Here is a 23652-nt window from a genome sequence, read left to right on the forward strand (position 1 = left end):
TATTCTCAAAACCATCATCACTCTTTTCATACAAACATTTATTACACTTTCTCATTTTATATTATAATAATTTGAAAGTTCAAAATGAAATTTAAATATGCTCATTTTGGTAAAATATCTGCTTTTCCTTTATCCCCAGTCGTTTTATAAAAAGTATTATATTTCTTAGTAAAGTGGGATTGATTGAGTGTTGAGTGTAGGCTAATGGAAGTTGAAAGTTGGATGAGTGTAGTAAGAGTAGATACCTTACTAATTCCACTGTTTTTGAATGAAAAGCTGTTGATTTGAAATAGTGAAATTGTTGAGTTAAGTTGGCATTCGAAAATCGTCCTACAGCAGGGTGAGGTTTTCTATTTTCCAGAAATCCGACCAGTCTAAAACAGAATAATAATATATACATGCCCACACGTATAGACATTTGGTTTGTTTGTTTTATTTCTTCTTTAACCTGGGACACTCAGTTGAAAACACAATTAATCATCTGTTCTTCCTTCAGGCCCAGGGATCAATACAACTATTGCAACAGGACTGTTAGATATCAAATATTGGTAAATTGTGCTTTACAAGTCCACTAGTTTACTCAGGTGGTGAATGACGTGCATTCTCTAAATTCAGTAAATTTCCATCGTCAACCGGGTAATTGAATGGGATTGTTTTGAAATTTTAAAACGCTTGCAATATCACAAACAAATAGGCCTATGTTAATAAATAATATCAATACAAGCTAAACCCGTTGGGGTTCGACAATGAACCCCACCAAACTAACCGAATATATGGAAAATGCCATACTGGTCATATACATGATTGAGTGAGTATGTCCCTTCATCGCGGTTGATAACGTTGATAACTTAACGTTGGAAAAGTTAACAGGGAAAAAATTCACGCGCGCTGTACGAAAGGAGTCGATCGAGGTGATGGCGGACTTGTTAAGATCATCTATCACAGCAAAATCATGTCATCGATTGAGAGGCAGCTAAAGTAATCGACAAAGACTCATGCAAGTAAACCAGATGGATTAGAGAAGCAATGTGGATCAGATAACGGGGGGGCAACGTTAACAACCGCGATGAAGGTACATACTCACTAAATCATGTATATATGACCAGCTATTACAAAGAACTACACTACACCCTCTGGAGATGAGAGTAGGAGTGTTGCTGCATGGTTCATCGCATTACTGATGAAGTCTTTCGATCGGATTATGAAACGTCTAAAAACGTGAGTAAACTAGTGGACTTGTAAAGCCCAATTTACCAATAATTTCATAATTATTAAGATTTAAAAAATACTACATACATTCAAATGCACAATATTAAAATTGCAAATTTAGATAAATACAATGCTTACAAAATAAATCAAATTACAATGTAACTTAACAACATGTTTAAAATACTATTAATACTACATACATATATATGGGGGACCCCATAAGCATTAAAACTACTTTAAAAAAAGATAATACACTACGATAAAAACTACTTAAAAGATAAACCACTACGAAAATCTCATGCACTGAGAGGTCCTAATCTGCAAACAAACATGTAGTCTTTGTTTTCTGATGGTACAAAAACTGAAGATTTTTGGAGTAAGTTGTGGGGATGAGGCTGTGGATCACGAAGTGCCCCTTAAGTTCCAAATTATGATTCCATGCTTACATTTTAGATGAGCTCGAATTTGATCTACGTTTATTCGTGAAATAAGGAACTACGAAAAGACCGATTTACGAAAGACCATTCTGCTGACGACTATGGTACCTATTTTGCACAATCAAAGAGAGAAGCCTGATCAATAAATGTCGTTTTTTGATTTTGGGGTTTTACAAAAATTTTACTAATCGAATTTGACAAAATAATTTGGTTTTTTTCGAACTAAAACCCAGATTTTTCGATATGGATATGTAACGCAAAGGTTAACAAAATTGGTTTTTCGACGAGAAACCTGGTTTATCGTCTAAAAACCTGGTTGTCGCTCCAAAAAAACATATTTTTTGGTTAAAACAACGTTGTTCGCTTCTATTGTGCATTATACCTGCCATGTGGGTCACTCCATACCATATCAAAGAGGGACCCCACCTGACCCCCGCAGATTTGCTTTTCACTCATATGCTCAACCTGTAGAAATATTAAAAACATGCAAGTTTGAGGTTTGTAGCTCTTACGTATTTTCAATATTGGTGCCTATTTGACGGTCAACCCTTCCGAATTCGGCAACTTTGCAGTACATGTGATCATAAGAAAATGGTCAACTTTGGGCTTGTCGTGTTATATGAAGGCAACCTATAAAATTACTGGGACTTGGATATGTTGTACTTTTAAGACTATAGTAATGATATAAAAGTGATGTTTTATAGATTTTGTGACCTCAATTTTTTGGAATATATGCATTGTAGGCCCCTATTTATCCTATATATAGCACCAGTAACAACAAAAACAATTGATCCAACAAATAATGTGAATTTAGGGGGGCTAAACTTGCCAGTTTACAAAACATTAAATTTTCTTTTGCGTACAAAATTAATGACCCCGTGACACAACGCGCAATACGGACATACGTGTATTGTTTTGTTTACTTTTTGACATATTGTGTATGCAATTAGTGTGAATACGAGGTTTCAGACCTCTCCCTCTCTTTATAAGGAAGTTACAGGCTCCCAAAGATGAAAATTATTTAAAGGGCAGCTTTTGGGTCTAAATTTAGACCACCCTACTCCAACTTTTAAATGGCTATACAGACTTCAAGCATGTTTTTAATATTTCTACAAGTTCAACATATGAGTAAAATATAAAGCAAATCTGAGGGGGTCAGGTGGGGCCCTCCTTTATATGGTATGGAGTGCCTTAGGTGATTCAATTGCAACTTGTGCACTTACCGTAAAATGGGGGTAACTTTGGGCACTCTTCAGAGTTTTTAAACCACTGCTTCCAAACAAAACCAATTATATTTCTAATTAACTCTTTTTTATGACATTAGGGTTCCCTTCTACACCTTGAAGTTGAAAAAGATTTTTTAATAATTTTGTAAGGGTGCCCTAGTGGTTAAAATAGCCTGACTAAAGTTACCCCGCATTTGGGGCAACTTTGGTCAGAGTATTACATACCATGAAGGTAACAAAATCATACAAATTGATCTTCCCTGTATATGGGCAAGTTGTTGTTTTTTGTGACATTTGACCCCTTGCAAAATTAACACATCCTTGCTCACAAATATCGATTTTTATTTTTTCTGTAAAAAATGTAAAAAAATACTCATTTTTGGTCAAAAATCTCGTTTTTTCCGTAAATTTGGATATGATCGACTATTATTTCTTCCAAATATATTTCTTATCAACTTGACACCAAACATGACTAAAAACAATATTGCTGTACGAAAATATGACCATTTAAAAAAATATAATTGACCGACCAAAGTTACCCCGCTGACCGAAGTTACCCCATTTACCCCATAAAGCCATATTATAACATTTGCTGAGGAGGACGCCCTCACTGATTTTTTAAAATTAATTTTTTTACACGATTATATTGTACTTTATTAAACCAATATACCCTGGAAAAAATCAAGACTATAGGTGCTGTAGTTTTGTTAAAATCCGAGGTTTTGAATAAAACGCCTGAATCAGCCTTTTATTATTACGATGGAATTATTTATAGTCGAACGCATACACGATGTTCATAACACACAGTACGTACACGGTGTGCGCGACGGTGATCTACACAACAAAGGGCCGTACCATAACATGACCGAAGGAGTGGTACGTATTGGCGACATATGCGCTGGTAGTAAATTCCAATTTTCTTTGCTCTGCCGTAGTTGTTCGGCTCAAAATAAAAGGGGATATATCTGACAGTAAAAACTTACATTTTATGGCAAAGAAATGCTAATCTATTTTGTTTGAAAATGTTATAATATGGCTTTAATGTGACTTTCCATTTACATGGTTATTATTTGGAACCATTATATTATCATTATCTATGCCTTTGTTGCTCTTAGTTATCAAATCACTCCGTATCAATCGATAAAACAATATCAAATTAATAACGAGTAGTGTTACGGACGCAAAACGGAACCAGTAACACCATAGTAATGTTAGACGTGGACAATCATCCATTACACTATGTATAAGTAATAAAAGGCAACCCAGTCGGAATACCACATATGTTACAAAAGTGAAAACACTGTTCAATCTATACACAAGTGAAGTTTTTGAGTATCCATACATTAAAAGTAACACCCGTCCGTGTAGAAAAATACTATTTACATCGATGAGACAAGCCAGCATAGAATATCCAACGAGTTGGTGATGGTAGAGACAGTATCCTAGCCCAATATACGTCATCTGAAATCACAAACAGGTCATTTAATTACTTTGATATTCGAATATAAGTTCATACGTGCTGGTTATAAACAATTTCTAGAAGTTTAAACTGACTTTCAGCACCAACATTCACTAACCTTAAATTTTCGATGTGTGACACACATCCTCATCAGCGATGGAGATGGGAAAGCTGAAGCATTAAACAACCAATTTTCGAGTGTGTTCACATCGGAGGACGACACAGATATTCCAACTCTGAGCGGGGAAAACATCACTGATGTACCCGAGCTTGTCATCTTTGAAAAGGGAGTGCTTAAACAACTGCAAGACCTTTTACCAAACAAAGCGCCAGGCCCCGATGAAATACCACCGTGGTTTCTTAAGATGTTTGCAGCGGAACTAGCACCCATTCTCACAGACCTATTCCAAACTTCTGTAAACCAGGGAGTATTACCAAGGCAGTGGAGAGAAGCGAATATCTGCGGTGTATTTAAGAAAGGGGACAAAGCTGCTCCTGAAAATTACCGTCATGTCTCCCTAACCAGTGTTGTTTGTAAAATAATGGAACACATCATCCATTCCCATGTCATGAAGCATTTGGAAAAATTCAACATACTTGTGGATTCACAACATGGTTTTAGAAGCAAACGATCTACTGAAACTCAGCTGATATTGACAGTGGATGACATTGCCAGAACCTTGGAGAAAGGAGAGACTATCCACATGGCTATCTTAGATTTCTCCAAGGCGTTTGACAAGGTGCCGCATCAACGACTACTGGGCAAACTCAATCATTATGGCATAAGAGGAAGTTTGCTGGACTGCATGAAGAATTTTCTTACCACGCGCACCCAGAGAGTAGCATGTGAGGGAAATTTGTCAACTCCGAAACCAGTCCTGTCAGGGGTACCGCAGGGGACAGTTTTGGGCCCGCTGCTTTTTCTTCTGTTCATAAATGATCTCCCAGATAATATACAAAATAATGTCCGTCTCTTCGCTGACGACTGTTTGGTGTACTCAAATATCTCCTCAGAGGAAGACGTGGATTCCTTGCAAGATGACCTTAATCAGCTTGAGAAATGGCAGTCAACATGGAAGATGAGTTTCAATCCCACCAAGTGTTCCATTATGGAGATATCGCATAAAAAGCAACCTCCACACAGAGACTACATCTTCTGTGGCCAAAAACTCCAGGTTCCTAACTCTCATCCATACTTAGGAGTACAGCTTGATGACAAGCTAAATTGGGCTGAACAAGTAGACAACACAGTGAAAAAGGCAAATCGTACTATGGGCATGATTAGAAGAAATATGTGGTTCTGCCCAAAGGAGGTAAAGACAACTGCTTATATCACCTTAGTTCGACCCAAACTTGAATATGCAAGCTGTGCATGGGATCCCTACAAAGCGGGACAAATTAAGAAAATAGAAGGGGTTCAGAGAAAAGCAGCTCGCTTCTGCATGAGGAACTACAAGAGGGAAGCAAGCGTCACCAAGATGATAGCTGAGCTTGGTTGGGAAACACTCGAGCAGCGGAGGGAAAGTGCTCGACTGAATATGTTACACAAAATTCAAGACTTGGTTGGTATAAACAAGGAGACGTATATTAAGCCTTCGCGAATAACTGCTACTAGGACTAGGAAGCAGAAAGCAGAAGTGCCGTTTGCAAGAAAAAATGTTTTTAAATATTCATCTTTTCCAAGAACATTGAAGAAATGGAACTCCATGAGAGAAGACACTGTAAACTTAAAGCAGAATGATGACACTGTAAATTTAAAGCAAAATGATGACACTGTAAACTTCCAGCAGAATGGAGACACTGTAGACTTCAAGCAGAAAGACACTGTAGACTTCAAGCAGAAAGACACTGTAGACTTCAAGCAGAAAGACACTGTGGACTTCAAGCAGAAAGACACTGTAGACTTCAAGCAGAAAGACACTGTAGACTTCAAGCAGAAAGACACTGTAGACTTCAAGCAGAAAGACACTGTAGACTTCAAGCAGAAAGACACTGTGGTTTTCAAGCAGAAAGACACTGTAGATTTCAAGCAGAAAGACACAGTGGGCTTCAAGCAGAAAGACACCATAGACTTCAAGCAGAAAGACACTGTGGTTTTCAAGCAGAAAGACACTGTAGATTTCAAGCAGAAAGACACCGTGGATTTCAAGCAGAAAGCAACTGTAGATTTCAAGCAGAAAGACACTGTGGACTTCAAGCGGAAAGACACTGTGGACTTCAAGCGGAAAGACACTATGGACTTCAAGCAGAAAGACACTGTGGACTTCAGTCACAAAGACACTGTAGACCTCAAGCAGAAAGACACTGTTGACTTCAAACAGAAAGACACTGTGGACTTCAAGCAGAAAGACGCTGTAGATTTCAAACACAAAGACACTGTAGACTTCAAGCAAAAAGACACTATAGACTTCAAGCAGAATGATGACACTGACGCAGACTTAAAACAAAACGATGGCACACCTGCAATTTAAATGCGCGCAACCCACACAAGTTAGCGACTTGCGGAAAACCGCCCTGCTGACTAAACATTCAGAAGGTCAGAAGGTTCATCAATTTGCCCTTTTGTTGACCATTGGCGAATTTTGGTCGAATGAGGGCGTTATAAAAGGGCGGCAATTCCAGTCCTTGATAGCGATTTATATAGTTTAGAGCGGGAGGTCATCCAGATCAAAAAGAAATCGCCAGATGAGGATGTGTGTTACACATCGAAAATTCAAGGTTAGTGAATTTTGGTGCTGAAACTGTGCTGGTGGTTTAAACTTCTAGAAATTACTTTGATATTAGAATGCATATCTTGTTTTAATATTATAAAGCTAAATGACACAATGTAAATCATGGTAAAATGAAGTCTTTCCATCCTCCGAGAGCCCTTTAAGAATTTTTTTTGTAACGAAAATGTATTATTAAGGTGGTACTACACCCATTGATAAATGTGTGGCTATTTTTGCACTTTCCTCAAAATATAATAACACACTGTACTGGTAACAAAAGTTATGTATATTATAGGGGCATGGAATCCAGTTACTACAATTTCAGTGACTCAAGACAAGCGGTACGTTATTTATGATAAGAAAAGAGGTACCGCTAGAATTACACCACATTTCGCCATACTGCATTTTAGAACCGCTTGCTGTTAGAATAAGAAAAAATTTAATGCTAATTTATTGCACATTCTAGGGAAGCGTGGTTACCTTTTTAAAATAACCGAGTGAGAGGGTTTTCAAGAAAATATTTTTCCTGTCAAAACTGAAGCATACTCTGTATAAAAGAAAATATGAATATTAACTGCACATCATATATAACGATTCGTGATACCCAATTGTGGCACATTTGATGTCGTTTAAGAGGCAGAGAATTTTATTTCAATTTTATATACGCCAAAATATTTTTTTAATTGAGCAAAAATAAGGATAGAAAAAACGTTGAAAACTCTATGTGAATATTACATTAGACCCCACCAAAGATTACTGTTTCGTTTTTATGGTATCTAATCTTTTATTTCCTGAAAAAATATTAGGGGTCTAATGTCGATTATTTACATACTTGATCAAAACATCGAACGCGTATACAAGAAAAATGGTAGGTTCCTCTATATTATTTTACTGACCATGGAAATGTACTGAGACACGAGCACGTGTCAAAATCGAGATAATGTAGGCCCTATTGTCCATATAGCCCATTTATCATGTTTATTGTTGGATTTCTTTGCAAAAAAACACGCAGTTAACAACAATTGAGCGCTATTAATACACATTAATATTTTTAGGCAAATAAAATTCCAAAATATGGTACGTTTCTGCCTTTACTTGTCACGTGGTAGCTCTATGTTGAAGTTGCGATTATATCTTCAAATTAATTTCAAACGGATAGCAACAAGACAAGTGGCCGAGTGGTCTAAGGCGCTGGGTTCATAGTGTGTCCAAAGCGGTGCGCCGTGAGTTCGAACCCCGCCTCCGCCAAATTTAATTTTACTTTTTTTTTATTTCATATTGGGGAAATGTGAATGGGAGAATTTATGTATGGCGTGGAGTGGTGCGCTAGAAAGTACCTCATTTCTTAACACATATAATGAGCCACTTGTCTTGAATCACTGAAATTTCAGTGAAGTAATTGGATTCCTTGCCCCTATAATATACATAACTTTTGTTACCAGTGTGTAGTTATTTTTTGAGAAAATGCAAAATTAGTCACAAAATCAAGGGGTGTAGTACCACCTTAATATATGGATTTAATGATTACTTCTATTATCTATACAGTGATGATAATGATGGTGATATTGATGATGATAATATAATGATGATGATGATAATAATGATAATGATAATAATAATGATGATGATGATGATGATGATGATGACGATAATAAAGATAATGATAATAATGATGATGATAAGGAAAGTAGGTGCAAGATAAGCAGGAGCAAGAGCAGAATCGATAATCATGATGATGATGATGATGAGGAGAAGGAGGAGGAGGAGGAGAATGACGATGATGATAATGATTATGATGGTGAGGAGGAAGATGACGAATGACAGTTGGGTTGGATGATGATGATGATGATGACGACGACGACGACGACGACGACGATGACGATGATGATGATGATGATGATGACGATGACGATGATTATGATGACGATGATGATGATGATGATGATGATGATGATGACGATGATGATGAGAGAAGTGATGCTGCTTTATACACATACCAAAACATGATGCAGAACAACAGGCCATGTTGCTTGGATACCTTGATACTTCACTAAATCGATGCTATCATATATATAATAACCTGAAAGGGAATTTAAATGTGAGCAGAATGTTATCATCAATTGAAAGTAGTATGTTTCAACCTGCTATCTAATCTTTCTACGAATCGTAAGTGAAACTAGTATCCTTGCCCCGTGCGCCACAACCCCAAGCTGCATCACTGGTTTGGAGTTAAGGGATCTGGAGCGTTTTGAGTGTTTCGATAGTATTTTTTGTGGGCACATGAGAGCACCTCAGACCTATTGAATTGTATTCTGAATACGAAGCATGTCTTTCTGATATCAAATAATTTTCATTTTTTGAAAATCACAATATAATACAAATTTTATGACAAATTATCAAAATTTGATATTTTTCACATTTTTGATAACAGTCCTCTGAAGTAAATTTTATAATCTAATGATATATTCTTAAAATGTATGTAGGTGGGAGGTAAAGCCGACGATCAATTGAAAATTTTGACCTCTCATATTGAAGATATGGATTTTTTCCCAAAAAGACCTAATTTTTTTTGGTGTTTTAGGAGCAAAACTCTATAGGCCTATCTTCAATACGAAAGGTCAAAATTTTCAATTGATCGTCGGCTTTTCATCCCACCTACATACACTTTAAATATAAATCATCAGATTTATAAAGTTTACTTCGAGTACTGTTAAATATCAAAAATATCAATTTTTAATTCATTTGTCATAAAATATGTATTACATTGCGAATTTCAAAAAATCACAATTAGTTCTATTGTGACATCAGAAGGACATTCTTCGTATTCAGAATGCAATTCGATATGTCTGATGTGCTCTAATGTACCACAAAAAAATACTATCCAAACGTTCATGCCGTACCCCATCCCTTAAGGTTTTAGGTTACATGATTATAATTAAAATTTGGATTAGGGTTAGGGTAGCTTACCTGTTAAGATGCCGACAATAACCTCTCCTAGCGTTGTTGTTGTCAAGACTCTCTCTATGAAGTATTCAGGTGTTTGGTACATACTGTCAACATTTAAAAAAAGCGATCTGTTATTTTTTCCAACCTTTGAAGAGTCCAAGCTAGGTTCAATGATAATTCACATCAACCTTGTTTTGTGACCCCCCTTGAAATTCACTTACCCCCCCCCCCCCCGAAAAAAATCCTGGTGCCGCCACTGCTTCTTTATTATCTAATCCTGTTTGACAGGATCAGACTATTTGGCCCATAATCTTGAACACATGGACACGCGATAATTCGCCCCATTCTTTTGTTGTTCATTCATCCATATAATCAGATTTTGGGATGGATGTATACACAGTGATTTGATTATAACAGAAACACATAATCATTATTTGCTTTATTATGGATGAGTAACCAAATGTTGACATAACTGTAAAGCAGTATTCAGACTTTTTATTGTACGTACAATATTGTATGCAACATATCTACGTTATTTAATCTATTGCCATTCTATTTCCAGTAATGTTTAAGTTCTAACGAATGTTTGATGGCGTAAAATCGATAATATATTTCTACTAGATATTACATGTAACATATTATCGATTTTTCGTCATCAAACATTCGTTAGAACTTAAACATTACTGGAAATAGAATGGCAATAGATTAAATAACGTAGATATGTTGCATACAATATTGTACGTACAATACTCGGAGTCTTTGGAGCGCTTAAGTTGGATATCCACCACAATAGAATATAGCTTCTGGCATTTATTTATCTTCCTAACTCCTCAACAATGGTCACTGACCTTGGACTAAATCTACAGAAGTTATCCATGGCCAGTGGCGTAACTACAGGGGGGGGTCAGAGGGGAAACGTGCCCCAGGCGCCACCCTTAGGGGCGCCAAATTGACCAATTCAGCATCGATTCTGCGCCCCTCCAAGGCATTATTTGTCCAAAATTTAGCGCGCTCCGTGCGCAATTGTTTCAAGAATTGGAGGCGGGCCATTATGTATCCTTAGCACTAGGCGCCACAACCCCTACGCCACTGCCCATCTTAAAGATATTCTCTTTTCTCTGGTATTTAGATTTTGGCAATAAGGGCCCACGACCTTCGTCTTCTTAGTCCGGTATCTGCGGGAAGTTAATGATGACCCCTACAGGACTAAGTCTACCAAACCAATTTTTTTAGCTTCCTTTTATGGTTTATGGTCCTTTAACACATTCAAAATGTTAAAAATAATTCCCGGCACTCCAGCCATATTCAAGGTTAAAGGTCGAATTTCAAAGTTGCTCAAATCTGGTTAACAAGGACACCAAATTATTCCACCCATTGCAAGGATTCAGAGAAAGTATAGTTTGACCTACCTGCGACATACCGGTACCGTTCTTGAGTTATAAGTTATAAGCAAAAAGCTCAAATCTTGGGGGGTGGTCAGTTTTTTTGGCCACACAGGGGCCAAAAAATAAAAATGCCAAGAATTATTTTTTTTAACATCTTGAATCAGTGTCATAGGACCATAAAAGGAAGCTGAAAAGGTTGGTTTGGTAGAGTCCGTAGATACCGCAAGGAATTATGGGAATTACCGAAAAATTCCATAGATTCTGTCTCAGAGCTGAAAGTCAAAAATAAAGACACCGATTTTTGTTTTCACTTACTATTTTCAAATTAGTTTCTTTGGTATTCAATTACCAAGTGCCATTTCTATAGTAGGTTTAAAAAACAACAACTTCCAGTTTTAAATCCATAATGTACGATCTTATAATGCCACGTGATCATTTGCGGTCAAAGTTCTTCTGTATAGGAGATCAGAATGGACGGGTAGAGAAAACACTGTCTTTAGGATAATTAATGGAAATATCTGGAGAAGAGGGCCCTGGGAGATAATCATTCTGTTTACCCCACAAAAATATATTATCATAAGCAGGCCATTTATTGTGCTTGGGTGCACAAAAAGATCGTGCCTTTCAGCAATTAGCACTTCCGGTTTTCGAATTCTCTGAGGTGTCTCTTTTCCACTGCTTTTGAAACATTATTCAATGTTTTTACTTCTAAAAATCAATATATTTAGGTTCCCTAGGCACTAAGCTTTCCATTGATATATAATATGTGATGTTTTCAATTTTCAATGAATATCACCTTTAATGTCCAGAAATAGATCAATTTGGCACTAAGCCTATTTGGCCGAAATAGTTTCGTCACATGTAGGTCTACCAGAAGAAGAGTCTTTAGACACAGTGATGGTAAATAAATATCACTAATAATTATTGTTCTGATAATGAAGAGGATAGCCATGTTGTGTACCCGGGGTACTCAGTACAAATGACCATACGGGGACGTGCCGCAAACATGGGTAGCATTTTCAGCCTTCTGGTATATCAAATGACCCCTTTTTCAAAGCCTATTTTGGTATATGAATGGGTCCTTTTTTCAAAATTTTCTCAATTTTTTCGGAAAACAGCCCAATTTTTCCTTAATCTAGCCAAAATTTTCAAAATTTTCCCAAAATTTTCCCAAAATTTGTAAAAACTAAGACAATTTTGGGTAAATTTGGCCGAAAATTTTGACTTTTGGTATATCAATGGGTCCAAATTTCTTGAAAAATTGGTATATTTATGGGTCTACTTCCAAAATCTCAGCGGCACGTCCCTACCAAAACCAAACTTGAGTACCCCCTGGGGTTGTGTAAAAGTTGAAGGGGAAGAGGAGGCAACTTTATTTTTGACGCTTTGGAAGTTTATGACTAAAACTTTCATGGTTTTTGCTTTTTGCGATTTTTGAATTCTTTGTCTTTTCACTCCAGTGTTTCCTGCAGGATTTGGTTTGGGGGAAGAGGAGGCAATGGGTGGGCTCAATGGGGGAAGATGAGCGAGTAACGGGCAGGTTCTTTTGGAGGAGCACCGATGAAAACACACACGCAGGAAACCAATAACTTTTGGTTAAATATATATTTATTTAGGCTGATGAAGATGGCTGAACAATATAAGTTCCTGATGGAAAACGAAATGATAAGTCTGGTCTAGGTTAGATGGTGGAGAGTAAGGATGAAGACAAGTCCTCTCCCGATGTCCTTGTCATTAAACAGTTTATTATCTTTTTGCTTATTATTTTGACCTACTTTTTAAATACTTGTCCTTCCATTAGGCCTAAAAAAATGTTTGATTGGAGTAACATCAAACATTTTTTAGGGTAGGTAGGTCGGGATTCTTTTTTTTTTTCACTTTTTTTAAGCTGTAAATTTCGTTTGATAAAGGCTTTGGAACTTTTTTCTTCTTTTTTTAAATTTATTTATTTATATTTATTTTTTTAAATTTTATTATTTTTTTTTGCAAAAAAAAATAATAAAAAAAGGGTCGGGCCTAATTTTAGGGTAGGTCGGGTTACGCCAATCAAACAATTTTTTAGGCCTTAGTGTCCTTGTCAGTCAACCGTTGCTAATCTTTATTCTTCTTATTTTAACATAACGATTTCGTTTTTGAAATAAACGAGATCATGGAAACAATGTTATGAAGTAGAATCAGTAATATATTGGCTATAAGAAAAACTTAACTTGTTTTCTCTACTCAATTTAATACCTGAGTGGAAGAAGGGCCCAACTCCATCAAAACTGTTATTGAGGTATTAAGAAAAAAACTTAATATTTGGAAAAGGTTTTATAGACATAAAGTCTTCATCTTCAGGGGACCTTTAATACATGAATGATGAACAAACAGTATTACATACATTCGAGTTTATATATTATAAATGATGTTTCTATGGCAACGGTTAGACTGCGGAACTCAGTCCTCAATGATAGTCAGTCATTTATCTTTTGGTCGTTATATGACTATGGGCAACGGTACAGGTTTTAATGCGAGCTGGAGTTGGGCCCTTCTTCCACTATGTAGGCCTAGGACTACTGCAAGTGCCAGTTACGTATTACCGGTATAGCTACAGAAACTTTTTTCAATAACATTGCGCGAATAAGTTGAATTACCGTTTATTTACTGATTTTACATGATTTTTAATAAAGTTCGGGGGGCAGCACCCAAAGCCCCCCCACACGCCACTGGAATTAGAGGATTCCCCTTTTCCTTTACTTTCTATCTCTCTCTCCTCTTTCAGTACTCACCAATAGACACCTAGAAGTGATACCAGAACAGCATTTATAAAAGACCCAACCTCATTACTCCATTTGTATGGTGTAGATCCAGCATATTTAGCAGGCACTGGGATGAAGCAGGATTGGCTGTTCAACATCTGGTTAAACTTGAAAAATCCTAAAAATGACATAAAAGTCGCACATAACCCAGCGGGAGTATACATGTTTAATAAAATTCTGCCAGAGAAACTGGTTTAAAAGATAGGCCTAGCTGATCTTCGTTTGACGCTGTGTGCAGAAATAGAAGCGAATATTCAAACAAGTCAGTCACGCGTCACGTTATTACAGTTCTGACCGGTAAATATGTATTTCGTACATAATCCGTCACAGAGTAGGCCTACCTATCCTTGAGAGGGTACTCTATTCAAGCGGTTTCTTTAAGGGATCTAAAATGAGCGTTTATTGCGTTTCGACAGTATTTTTTGTGGGACATGAGAGCACCTCAGACCTATCGAATTGCATTCTGAATACGAAGTATGTCTTTCTGATATCAAATAATTTTCATTTTTTGAAAATCACAATGTAATACAAATTTTATGACAAATTATAAAAATTTGATATTTTTCAAATTTTGATATATAACAGTCCTCGAAGTAAATTATATAAATCTAATGATATATTCTTAAAGTGTATGTAGCAGGGAGGAAAAAGCCGACGGTCAATTGAAAATTTTGACCTTTCATATTGAAGATATGGATTTTTTCCCAAAAAGACATAATTTTTTTGGTGTTTTGGGAAAAAATCCATATCTTCAATACCAAAGGTCAAAATTTTCAATTGATCGTCGGCTTTTCATCCCACCTACATACACTTTAAGTATAAATCATCAGATTTATAAAGTGTACTCAAGTACTGTTAAATATCAAAATATCAATTTTCAATGATTTGCCATAAAATGTGTATTAAATTGCGAATTTCAAAAAATCAAAATATTTGATATCAGAATGACATTCTTCGTATTCAGAATGCAATTCGATATGTCTGATGTGCTCTAGTGTCCCAAAATAAATACTGTCCAAACGTTCATACCCCAGCCCTTAACAAGATCACGAAATTTGCAAGTAAAGTGTATTCACACTATCGACTGATTACGTAACTGTTATGAATAATTTCAAGGTTTTTCAATGCAATCGTGACCCATTACAGTGCATTATTATCTGTATTATCAAAGTAGGGGGCCTATTTGGAATAGCAATCCGGCGATTTCAATGAACTACGCCCTAAGGCTGAGTTCACATAGAAGTATACGGTATACGGTATTCGCTATACGAAATACGCTCATTCGATCAGGCTGAGTTCATATAGGAGTATAGGCCTACTATGTGAACTCAGCCTGATCGAATGAGCGTATTTCGTATAGCGAATAGCGAGTATGTCAGTTTACCCATTTTCTTCGTCTTATCATGGAGGTATATAAATAAATGGAGAATGATCCAGCCAAGCCTCTTTTGTACTACGTTGGTTATGACCAATTATTGTTGAATAGGCAATTTCAGGTTTATATTGATTATGCTAAGCTGATTACATTGTGAAGTCTGTTTCACTGGCCATTGATTTCAATGGGGTAAAATGAAGTTTATACTTATTGTTGGAAAGTGCTCATGTTTCATAAAATTTTGATATCAAAATCTCATTTTCGCCAAAAATTGAGTGCTTAAATTGCATCAAGAAATCAGTCTTTTTGAAAAAAGAAACACCTTATCTATTGTCATCTTGTGACTCCCTACATTTTGGTCATGAAAAATTGAATTATGACTTTTTTTTCCAAAAGTTATGCCCCCCCCCTGTATATTTGGAACCCTCCTCCAAAGAAAATGATAGCCCCTAATAATATTACTAATCATTCAGGCCTAAATACTGATAATTATTTATTATAAAATGAGAAGTTTAATGATGATGATTTAGGCGGCGTATACGATTTCATGACAATATCCGTCATGGCACTCAATCAATTTGACTTGAAGCTTCAACCAAAATCACGGTTATCATACACTAAACTATGAGAAACTGTTTAAACAAAGTATGTAGGGCCTATACATTCCGTATATCAATTTCTAATTCTCTCTAGAAAAGATTGTCTGATCATCACTTTTGCTTGAATTCCGAAGTACTTCCGGTAAATTTTGCTCGCTCTTAACTCAAATGGCCCAAATTGGCCCAACATAATTTTTTCACAATCGGAAGGTAAAAACGTTTTGCTTTCATTTGCACTATATTTGAACTCCCTCAGACCCCCTTAAAAGCTTAATATATGAACATGAAAACTAAGTATATTTGTCAAGTTACGGCACAACTAGTGTAGAAAACACTTCTCTCAAATTGACTCGGACTCTTGCTACCTTTAAATCCAACTTTAAGAAATATATAATTTGTGGTTACACAGAGGACATCTAATACCTTCACGATACATTTCGTTCTTCTTTTGTACTTTAGTTCAATCCATTTTTTTTTTAGTAAGTACTTGCTCACACCCTCTCATCCTTAGTCTTCAGGAGCCATAGTTTTACTTCAACTTCATTCCTTCTATCTTAACTATCATCCTCGTGTTAAATCGGATCATCTGTTTTGTGTTTGTCTGTCTGTCTGTATGTCTGTCTGTTTGGTAACTATTTAAGAGGGCCCTGCACCCCCACGCTCCGCGTTTAGCAGGGTCCTCGTCAATCATCTGATTTAACCCTATATTTTCAGGTTGATTCAATGTTACTATTGTTATTATATTAGTTATTTATTACCATGATTTTATTATCATTATCACTATTATTGCTTCTGCTTATCATTATTGAATTACATTTGTACATTGTATTATTGATTGGTGATTGGCAAAATAAAATATGAATGAATGAATGAATGAACAGTTTCATAACTTGAGAACAGAACATCCGAATTTCTTCGGGTTTTCGCACGATCATACATTGAAACTATAAGCTATCAAAACTGGTGACTTTGAACAGCTGATTAACTAGCTGACGTCATTATACAGTCTCTTTTACAAGGCTTCCGGTACGGGTCAATGTAGGGTCAATTCCTATGAGGAAATTTTGGGAGTGACAATCAATGAACCATGGTAGAGGCTCATAACCATCGTGGAGAACAATAGCTTGGCTGAAGTGGCTGGTCAATTCAAGTTTGGGGACTCATTAAATAGAGGTAACGGGATAATCTCCACTTAGGAGATTAGAATTCTGGCGATCATTCTCCATTTATTTATATACCTCCATGGTCTTATCAAATGCTTGTAACTTTACTTCTTGAGGTCACATTGCATTCAATGAGGTGTCATAAGGCTGCGATCACAAGCTATCACATAGAAGTATACTATTCGGGTATACGGTGCACGTTTTACAGGTGCACGCGTATATAGTTAAATCGAGCAAGGCAATTTCATAGTACCGGGTCACATAAGGCTACGATCGCATAGAAGTATACTATTCGGGTATACGATGCACGTTTTGCAGGTGCACGCGTATAGATTAAATCGAGCAAGGTAATTTCATAGTACCGGGTCACATAAGAGCTATTCGAAAAGGCCGTATACCTGCGTATAGTATAGTATAGTGGGAATCGCGCATGTTCGATTTTAGTGCAGCGTATACCGTCCAAATTTTAAAAACCTAAACCATATGTACGTCATCCACCAGTGGAGCTCCTGCGCCCCTCCGCAGAACTTCCGGTAGTGGATGTTCTGCGCTCGGGGGCGCAGAGAATCCACTGTCGGAGTTGCTGCGCTCGGAAGCAAAATAATAGATTTTCGTATTATAATAACGGTGGATCATTTCTGCGCTCGGGCGCAGAACATCCACCATCGGAGTTGATGCGCCCGGGCGCAGTCCCTTATATGTAACGGTGGATCATTGCTGCGCTCGGGCGCAGAACATCCACTGTCGGAGTTACTGCGCTCGGAAGTAAAATAATAGATTTTCGTATTATAATAACGGTGGATCATTTCTGCGCTCGGGCGCAGAACATCCACTGTCGGAGTTCATGCGCCCGGGCGCAGTCCCTTATATGTAACGGTGGATCATTGCTGCGCTCGGGCGCAGAGAATCCACTGTCGGAGTTGCTGCGCTCGGAAGTAAAATAATAGATTTTCGTATTATAATAACGGTGGATCATTTCTGCGCTCGGGCGCAGAACATCCACTGTCGGAGTTGATGCGCTCGGAAGCAAAATAATACATTTTCTTATTAGGCCTATACAATATGCATGCGTATAATAACTAATATTTTCTTATTATATTAATAAAAAATAATATGCATGCGTATAATAACTAAACTCCGAGAAGTTTATTGCTATTAGTATAACCGAATTGACAACCGAATTGCGCTCGGAAGTAAAATAATATATTTTCTTATTATAATAATGGTGGATCATTTCTGCGCTCGGGCGCAGAACATCCACTATCGGAGTTGATGCGCCCGGGCGCAGTCCCTTATATGTAACGGTGGATCATTTCTGCGCTCGGGGGGCGCAGAACATCCACTGTCGGAGTAACTGCGCTCGGAAGTAAAATAATAGATTTTCTAAAACTAGTATTAGGCCTATTATAATAACTATAACTCCAAATTGACAGCAAAATAATGCATTTTCTTATTGAAATTACGGCGGATCATTGCTGCGCTCGGGTGCAGAAAATCCACTGTCGGAGCTTCTGCGCTCGGAAGTCAAATAAATTGTTTTCTTATTTTATTAATAAAATACAATATGCATGCGTATAATAACTAATATTTTCTTATTATATTAATAAAAAATAATCAAAATAATAGATTTTCTTATTAGTTACTGCGCTCGGAAGTAAAATAATAGATTTTCGTATTATAATAACGGTGGATCATTTCTGCGCTCGGGCGCAGAACATCCACTGTCGGAGTTCATGCGCCCGGGCGCAGTCCCTTATATGTAACGGTGGATCATTGCTGCGCTCGGGCGCAGAGAATCCACTGTCGGAGTTGCTGCGCTCGGAAGTAAAATAATAGATTTTCGTATTATAATAACGGTGGATCATTTCTGCGCTCGGGCGCAGAACATCCACTGTCGGAGTTGATGCGCTCGGAAGCAAAATAATACATTTTCTTATTAGGCCTATACAATATGCATGCGTATAATAACTAATATTTTCTTATTATATTAATAAAAAATAATATGCATGCGTATAATAACTAAACTCCGAGAAGTTTATTGCTATTAGTATAACCGAATTGACAACCGAATTGCGCTCGGAAGTAAAATAATATATTTTCTTATTATAATAATGGTGGATCATTTCTGCGCTCGGGCGCAGAACATCCACTGTCGGAGTTGATGCGCCCGGGCGCAGTCCCTTATATGTAACGGTGGATCATTGCTGCGCTCGGGCGCAGAACATCCACTGTTGGAGTAACTGCGCTCGGAAGTTTAAAAAAAAGTCTAGAGTCTAATATAATATAATATGTTTTTTAGTTTTGCTTTGTTTTGTTTTTTCTCATTTTACATTTATTTTCTGTTTTCTTTCATCTATATACTTTCTTTTCTTCTTTTGTCTTTTTTTTTCTTTCCTTTTTTTGCCGTTCACGTTTCCTTGTCGGTACTTTTCATGTAACCGCAAATGCTATTTCAGATAATTCCTATTCAAATATAATTCTGATTGACACATGACCATTTGCAATTCGGCCTTTGTTAGTCAACAGATAAGTAGGTGTAATCCATTGGATTCCCAAACAAGCGGAGGGGGTCCAAAAATTAGCATAAGCGAAGATCAATGTCAATTTTAAATCCACGGCAGAGGATAATTATGCGCCGTCATTTTGTGGTTAGAGAAGGAACCGATAAACGTGGTTTCATGTCGCCGGCATCTAGGCTACACCAAGGCCTACGATATATAGACGAATAAGGAAATCATAAACGCTATTTTCTTATTATGTTAATAAAATATAATATGCATGCGTATAATAACTAAACTCCGAGAAGTGTATTGCTATTAGTATAACCGAATTGACAGCAAAATAATAGATTTTCTTTTTGGGCGAGAAATGCTTTGTTGCCAGCTTTTACGTGAACTTGCCACTATATGCTTAAATAAGCACATAATATTTCCAAAATAGAATAAATGTAGGCTAATATAGATACCGGCGACATGAAACCACGTTTAGGCGACGAAAAAAGAAAACCCTGTTCTACGGGCCCGACCGACCCAGATTTTGAACAAATTGGGAAAAAATCTTTTTTTTTTTTTTTTTTTTTTTTTGTATTTTCTCAAATTGCAAATTATTTACAGATTTTGATGATATTTTTTCATCAACTCCGACAGTGGATTCTCTGCGCCCCGAGCGCAGCAATGATCCACCGTTATTATAATAAGAAAATCTTTTATTTTGCTGTCAATTCGGTTATACTAATAGCAATAAACTTCTCGGAGTTTAGTTAGTATACGCATGCATAATTATATTTTATTAAGAAAATAAGAAAATAATTTATTTGACTTCCGAGCGCAGAAGCTCCGACAGTGGATTTTCTGCGCCCGAGCGCAGCAATGATCCGCCGTAATTTCAATAAGAAAATGTATTATTTTGCTTTCAATTTGGAGTTAAAATAGGCCTAATACTAGCTATTATACGCATGTATATTGATTAATATAGGCCTAATAAGAAAATGTATTATTTTGCTTCCGAGCGCATCAACTCCGACAGTGGATGTTATGCGCCCCCCGAGCGCAGAAATGATCCACCAGTATTATAATAAGAAATTAATGTATTATATTGCTTCCGAGCGCAGTTACTCCAACAGTGGATGTTCTGCGCCCGAGCGCAGCAATGATCCACCGTTACATATAGGGACTGGGCCCGGGCGCATGAACTCCGACAGTGGATGTTCTGCGCCCGAGCGCAGAAATGATCCACCGTTATTATAATACGAAAATCTATTATTTTACTTCCGAGCGCAGCAACTCCGACAGTGGATGTTCTGCGCCAGAGCGCAGCAATGATCCACCGTTACATATAAGGGACTGCGCCCGGGCGCATGAACTCCGACAGTGGATGTTCTGCGCCCGAGCGCAGAAATGATCCACCGTTATTATAATAGGCCTACGAAAATCTATTATTTTACTTCCGAGCGCAGCAACTCCGACAGTGGATGTTCTGCGCCCGAGCGCAGCAATGATCCACCGTTACATATAAGGGACTGCGCCCGGGCGCATGAACTCCGACAGTGGATGTTCTGCGCCCCGAGCGCAGAAATGATCCACCGTTATTATAATACGAAAATCTATTATTTTACTTCCGAGCGCAGTAACTCCGACAGTGGATGTTCTGCGCCCGAGCGCAGCAATGATCCACCGTTACATATAAGGGACTGCGCCCGGGCGCATCAACTCCGACAGTGGATGTTCTGCGCCCCCGAGCGCAGAACATCCACTACCGGAAGTTCTGCGGAGGGGCGCAGGAGCTCCACTGGTGGATGACGTACATAACTCGACATACTCGCTATTCGCTATACGAAATACGCTCATTCGATCAGGCTGAGTTCATATAGTTTTACTCCTAGGCCTCACATCCGTCTTTTTCGCATTCGACCTGTGCTAGAAATCTTTCAGGTTTATAAATAGCGCCATGTGCGGTATACTTTGGTAACTTCTAGAGGGTTTCAATTCATACTTATAATTCGCTTATGACGACTGGGAGGAGATGAGATGCTAAACCCTTCTGTTACCGTTGGGGAGTGCAATACGTGATTGATTAAAAATCAATAACTCGCAGCTTGCCGATTGATTGTAGATCACTATAAATCGGAGGAGCCTTTTGTAAGCTATTTGACCCCGATCTTATTGTTAGAATACAATAGCTACCTTCTAATTACGTTTCCATATCAGGCCAAAAGGATGTATGCTTTGTGTCAGATGTATGTACTGTACTTCTTTTGTCGTGGTACGAAATTCGAGACCTAAAGTCCCGAAGCTTTATTCTAAAAAGTACAGATAAAACGCATTCTTCTTTTGGATTTTGAGACAAGAACTATTTTGTGTGCAAAATAACACGGATAGATTTTCTTTTGAGACTTGAAATTCCTTGTAAATCGTCAGTTTTACCGAGGTTTCTTGTAAGTTTTGTTTCCATGAAAGTGGTCAAGAAAAAGTTCAAAAATATCACATTTTTGGCCTGCAAATTTAAATTTTATTCAGGCTATCTTGCAGCTTCGACTTTAAAGTAAAGATATATATGGGACATTTTATATTTCTTTGATGTGTTCTCTGAATGTTCATGTCAGAAAGATCATGGTTCAATACAAAATATTCACCAAAAATAGTAACTTGCCAACTTGATATAATTTATTTTAAAGACGGTCCCTGCATGCATGCATACATGGCAGGCATGGTACAATATTAGGGACGCACCATTTGATATCAAGGTGGGGGGGGGGCTGAGTCGTGACAATTTTTAGTAGGCCTACCTCGGTGAAGCAATTTTTAGCGCCTCGATGAAGCAAACAGTTTACATTTTGTAGCACCTAAATTTCGCGTATATAGCACGAAAAACGTTCTTCTTATGTTAAAATGAGTTCAGGATCAGATCAGGAGCGTAGTCAGCTTTCGTGATCAGAGGGGAAAAATAAAGGTTTTTTGGGAAAATACACAAATAATCATCAATTTGAACCGGTATTATTAATGCGACATGTACATACACTGGGTTTTTTTTAGCGAGACTGTAGGGCCTACATATAAACTGTTAAGTTTTCGAGCCTCCAAAAACCGGGACAAAATGTTTTTATTGAGACAATGCGCATATGGGGGGGGCTCTGAGGTGAAGCAATTTTTTTTATCAGATGGCGTGACAATTTCTTTTCCAAATAACTACCAAGCCCCGCCCACCTTGATATCTAATGGTGCGTCCTTTATATAGGTTTATACATACAATACATGTAGTGTTGTATTTTGTTTATTCGACATCGAAGTGATTACATAACTTGGGTCACGGCCGGTCGTTGCATCAATCAAAGAAGTTTAGTAAGACTGATTCGGGGGGGGGGGACACTCCCACTTTGGAGGTGACGCGTACTAGTATGTAGGGCTGTTAAGACCCCCTTTTCAGCGTCGCTGTCACCCACAGACCCCATATTTTTTACGAGCACATGCTCTGTCACCCGAAGACACCCTATTGTTCCATTCGATCTGTCACCAAAAGAGCGCCGCACCAGGATGAGGTGCAGGGGAGGGGGTGATGTGATGCAATACTTATCCCAGGGTGTTGAATTATAGGGGGAAGCTTTTTTGGCGGGACAAGGGGGAGCCAATATTGGCACAGGTATAGGTATTTGCACCGTTTCGATATTGCGAATGTGATGTAGAAACATGTCAGGATAGGCCTAAATTCAAATGGTAGGCGAAAGGGGGATATTTTTGGCATGTCAAAATATTTTGATGTATAGGCCTAGCCATGATAATCTTTACCTATTAAAACCAAAAAGAAACTGTCTTTGGGTCACTATGTTTGAAAAAAATCGTTTTGATTAA

General features: G+C 37.5%; 1 protein-coding gene across 1 annotated transcript; it reads right to left on the minus strand.

The window, feature by feature from the left end:
• Nucleotides 1-417: 417 nt before the first annotated feature.
• On the minus strand, nt 418-14453 carry LOC140163033 (TLC domain-containing protein 2-like). Its single transcript, XM_072186373.1, has 4 exons — nt 14142-14453; nt 10010-10092; nt 9040-9122; nt 418-4333 (listed from the first exon to the last, which is right to left on the minus strand). The coding sequence occupies exons 1-4, from the start codon at nt 14333-14335 to the stop codon at nt 3911-3913; spliced, it is 783 nt and encodes a 260-aa protein (XP_072042474.1). The 5' UTR covers nt 14336-14453; the 3' UTR covers nt 418-3910.
• Nucleotides 14454-23652: the final 9199 nt, after the last annotated feature.

Source organism: Amphiura filiformis, chromosome 10 (genome assembly GCF_039555335.1).
Source record: "Amphiura filiformis chromosome 10, Afil_fr2py, whole genome shotgun sequence".
Taxonomy (NCBI): domain Eukaryota; kingdom Metazoa; phylum Echinodermata; class Ophiuroidea; order Amphilepidida; family Amphiuridae; genus Amphiura; species Amphiura filiformis.

Bases quoted from the DNA above. Each gene is read 5' to 3' on its own strand.
- LOC140163033 (XM_072186373.1), bottom strand. From the start codon at position 14,335: ATGTATACTCCCGCTGGGTTATGTGCGACTTTTATGTCATTTTTAGGA. The intron at 9,123-10,009 runs GTAAGCTACCCT...ATTCCCTTTCAG, and splicing joins TATTGTCGGCATCTTAACAG to GTTATTATATATATGATAGC. The intron at 4,334-9,039 runs GTATGTGTATAA...TTGTGATTTCAG, and splicing joins TTGTTCTGCATCATGTTTTG to ATGACGTATATTGGGCTAGG.